General features: G+C 54.5%; 1 protein-coding gene across 1 annotated transcript in view; it reads right to left on the bottom strand.

Annotated features, from left to right (window-relative positions):
* The window catches only part of DBN1 (drebrin 1), a 14915-nt gene extending 14761 nt beyond the window's left edge, over positions 1-154 (bottom strand). Inside the window, exon 1 of the mRNA XM_025040609.1 lies at positions 137-154. Coding sequence (XP_024896377.1) covers positions 137-154 — 18 coding nt within the window. The remainder of the gene's footprint in view (positions 1-136) is intronic.
* Between the last annotated feature and the right edge of the window lie 2889 nt (positions 155-3043).

Below are 3043 nucleotides of genomic sequence, written 5' to 3' on the forward strand. Positions count from 1 at the left end.
CTGCCCCGGGCGCCCCCGCGCCCCTCACCCACCGCCTCTGCGCCCGCTCCTGGGCCGACCTGCCCTTCGCTTCCGAGGCCCGCCTCACCCGCGTCCCAAACCCTTAGCTACCGTGTCCCCAAGCCTAGGCGCTCACCCTTTTCTCCAGCCCCATCCCTACCTCACCAGCCCCTCTAAACCCGCTTCATGGCTTCATTCTTCTCTTTATCAGCTCCCAGTCCCAATCCCAAATCCACTTCATTCCAAACCCGCCCAGCCCCATTTCGTGCTTAATTTATCTCCATCCTGGCCTCACCCCCATCCCTGGTCAACTCCAACCCTTGGCCTCAACCCAATTCACAGGTTAGCCACCCCTGGCTCATCTGCTGCTCATCTCCACCTCTGAAAGGTCCATTCCTAACCACCGCCACTGACATCTGCGTCCCAACCCCAAATCCAGCCTCATTCCCAACTCCATGCTTAGCATGCAGCCCCATTCCCCACACCCCATCCCAAGCTGCACCTTCTTCAGTCCAGCCTAGCTTGTTTCCATTCTGATCCCAGTTCCCAACCACACCCCGACATCCCTGCCTCCTTGACCATTCCCAGCCCCAGCTCATTACACCAGCCTTGCCAGCCTCTTCTACAACCCTGCCCCACCCCTAGGCTGAGCCCCTTTCCCTTACCAGATGGAGCCAGCCCAGGAAATCTTTTGCCTGGTCTCGCAAGTCTCAGGCCTCTCAGAGGATCTTGAGCAGACTTCCTTCTAGGCAGCTGCATCTAACCTCAGACTCCCAGGGAAGGGTTCCTCCAGGACCAGCCTCCTGGTGTCTATTTCCCAAAGCTCTCAGCACAGAAAGTACTGGGGCCTCAGAGGAGTCCCCTGCAAGGGAGCGGGCATCACTGCCAGGGCTTCCTGAAACATCTCCACTCATTGCTGAGATGGGACCCTGAAACCCTCCCCAGCTCTCAGAAGCCTTTCCCACTCACCACCTACAAAGCCTCCCATTTCCATCTTCCCAGGGGAGGTGGCAGAACCTGAGCAAACTTTGCCTAGTCCAATCTGGGAGCTGGAGGAGGAGTTAGTCCAGCTGGGCCTCTGAATTCTGAGTTGGCCAAGAGAAGAAGGAGAGCATTGATCTCCAGCAGTGGTCCCCAGCACTTTGGAGTAGGAAGACCCTCTTAAAACTCAAAATGTTCCACAGACCCCTGCCTGTGCCCACGATGTCCATGGGACCCTGGCCCTGGCAGGTTCTCCACAGCTCTGACTTGGAGAAAGGCCCAGGCAGGGTCAGTAGGATTCTGGAGGAGGAGACCCCCACAGCAGGGCTGAAAATGGTGTAGGAGGGATAGGTAGAGGGGATCTCAGGCCTCAGCCCCTTCCTGCTTCCTTTGACTTGTCCCAGCTCAGAATTTCTCCCGCCTCCCCCTCCTTGGCCCCCTTCCCAGCCTCCTGCTCACTCAGTTTCACATCCACCAAACAGAAGCCCTGCATGCCTTGTCTCCCTCAAATTCCTGCCTCCCTCCAGCCACCCACAAATTCTCTCCGGCCACACCCACTCTCACCTCTTTGCCATCTATATTTTTAAATAAAATTCTAATTTCAGAACAGTTTTAGATTTACAGAAAACCTACAAAGATAGTACAGAGAGGCCCCGTATGCGGGAGCAAGACAGTTACCTGCTTGGCTGCCTAGAGCCCACTCCTTCCAGTCCTGGAGGAACCCTTCCCTGGGAGTCTGGGGTTAGATGCTGCGTCCGGAAAGAAATCTACTCAGGATCCTCTGGGATCCTTTCCCCCTCCACATCATCTTCATCCTATAACTTGTATATCTGTAATCTGTCTCCTCCAGTCCCTGTTGTTTCTGGAACAGCTCTGGCCATGATCACCGGTGACCCCTAAACTGCCAAATTCAGTAGCCCCCTCCTAGTCCTCAGTCTCCTCACCCTGTGGGAGTGGAGGGACCACTGATCACTCCCTCCTCTGTGAGCCGGCCTTTTTTCAGCCTTGAAATCCCCAGCCCTGGTAGGTAGGTCCTGGGCGACTTCTTGGAGATCCTCCCACCAGGCCTTCATGTCTACCACCCCCAGCACTGATCACCCTCTAAGTGCAAACATATTGGTCTCTCTCACACCCAGAAAGTGAGCTTCCATCACACACTAGGAGGCTAGTCCAATGGCCTCTGGGTTCCCAGAGTGGCAAAGTCAATAAAAAGAGAGAATTCAGATCCAGAAGCTGGTCACTCGCTGTGTGACCTTGACTGAAACGCTTTCCTCTCTGAGTTTCCTCTTTATTAACATGTTGTGAAGATAAAAATGTGACTGAATGGAGGTTTGGAAAGTGAGAACCCCTCCCTTCCTCCTCACAGCCCCATCCTTCTCCTTCCCACCCCCACCTTTCTGTTCTGTGCTCCCCACACCTCTCAGGAAGGCTTCATGGCTGACAGGTCGACCTCGGGACTTTTTCGGCACGTTCGTGGAGCCTTCTCTGCCCTCAGTCTGCCTCTGCAAGGTCCTACCATTCACACTTTCAAAAGTGTCCCCTCATCCTTACAGGTGTGGGCCCTGGCACAGGGCCAGCCACTTTGCCCACCTTCGCCCTGCTCCTGATAAGCCAATTGCTGCCCATACCTTGCTAACTGTGTAACCTTAGACTTGTTGCTCGACCTTTTTTGTCTCACTCCAACCACAAAACGGGGATGATGATGATACCTACATCATAGGGTCTGTTTGAGGATTTTAAAACAGTATATAGAAAGTGCTTAAAATGGCAAGTGCACATAGTAATGCAGTTGACCTGTTGGCTGCTATTACTGAAACCTACGCTCAGAGAGGGGCAGTGACTTGCCCTGAGGCACACAGCTGGTGGTTGGCAAGGTCTGAATGGGAACCCAGGTCTGTCCCACATCACTTCAGCATACCACATATCCTTCCCACTTCCCTTACTAGCACCCCTATTTCCACATGTGGGGCCTGGCCTGCCCTGTGATTTAATCAGAAGTAGTTCCTCAGGCTACAGCTGCAAGGTCTAGGGGAGGAGTCAGGAGAGGGCAGGGGGCCTGGAC

Source organism: Pteropus alecto, unplaced genomic scaffold (assembly GCF_000325575.1).
Source record: "Pteropus alecto unplaced genomic scaffold, ASM32557v1 scaffold78, whole genome shotgun sequence".
Taxonomy (NCBI): domain Eukaryota; kingdom Metazoa; phylum Chordata; class Mammalia; order Chiroptera; family Pteropodidae; genus Pteropus; species Pteropus alecto.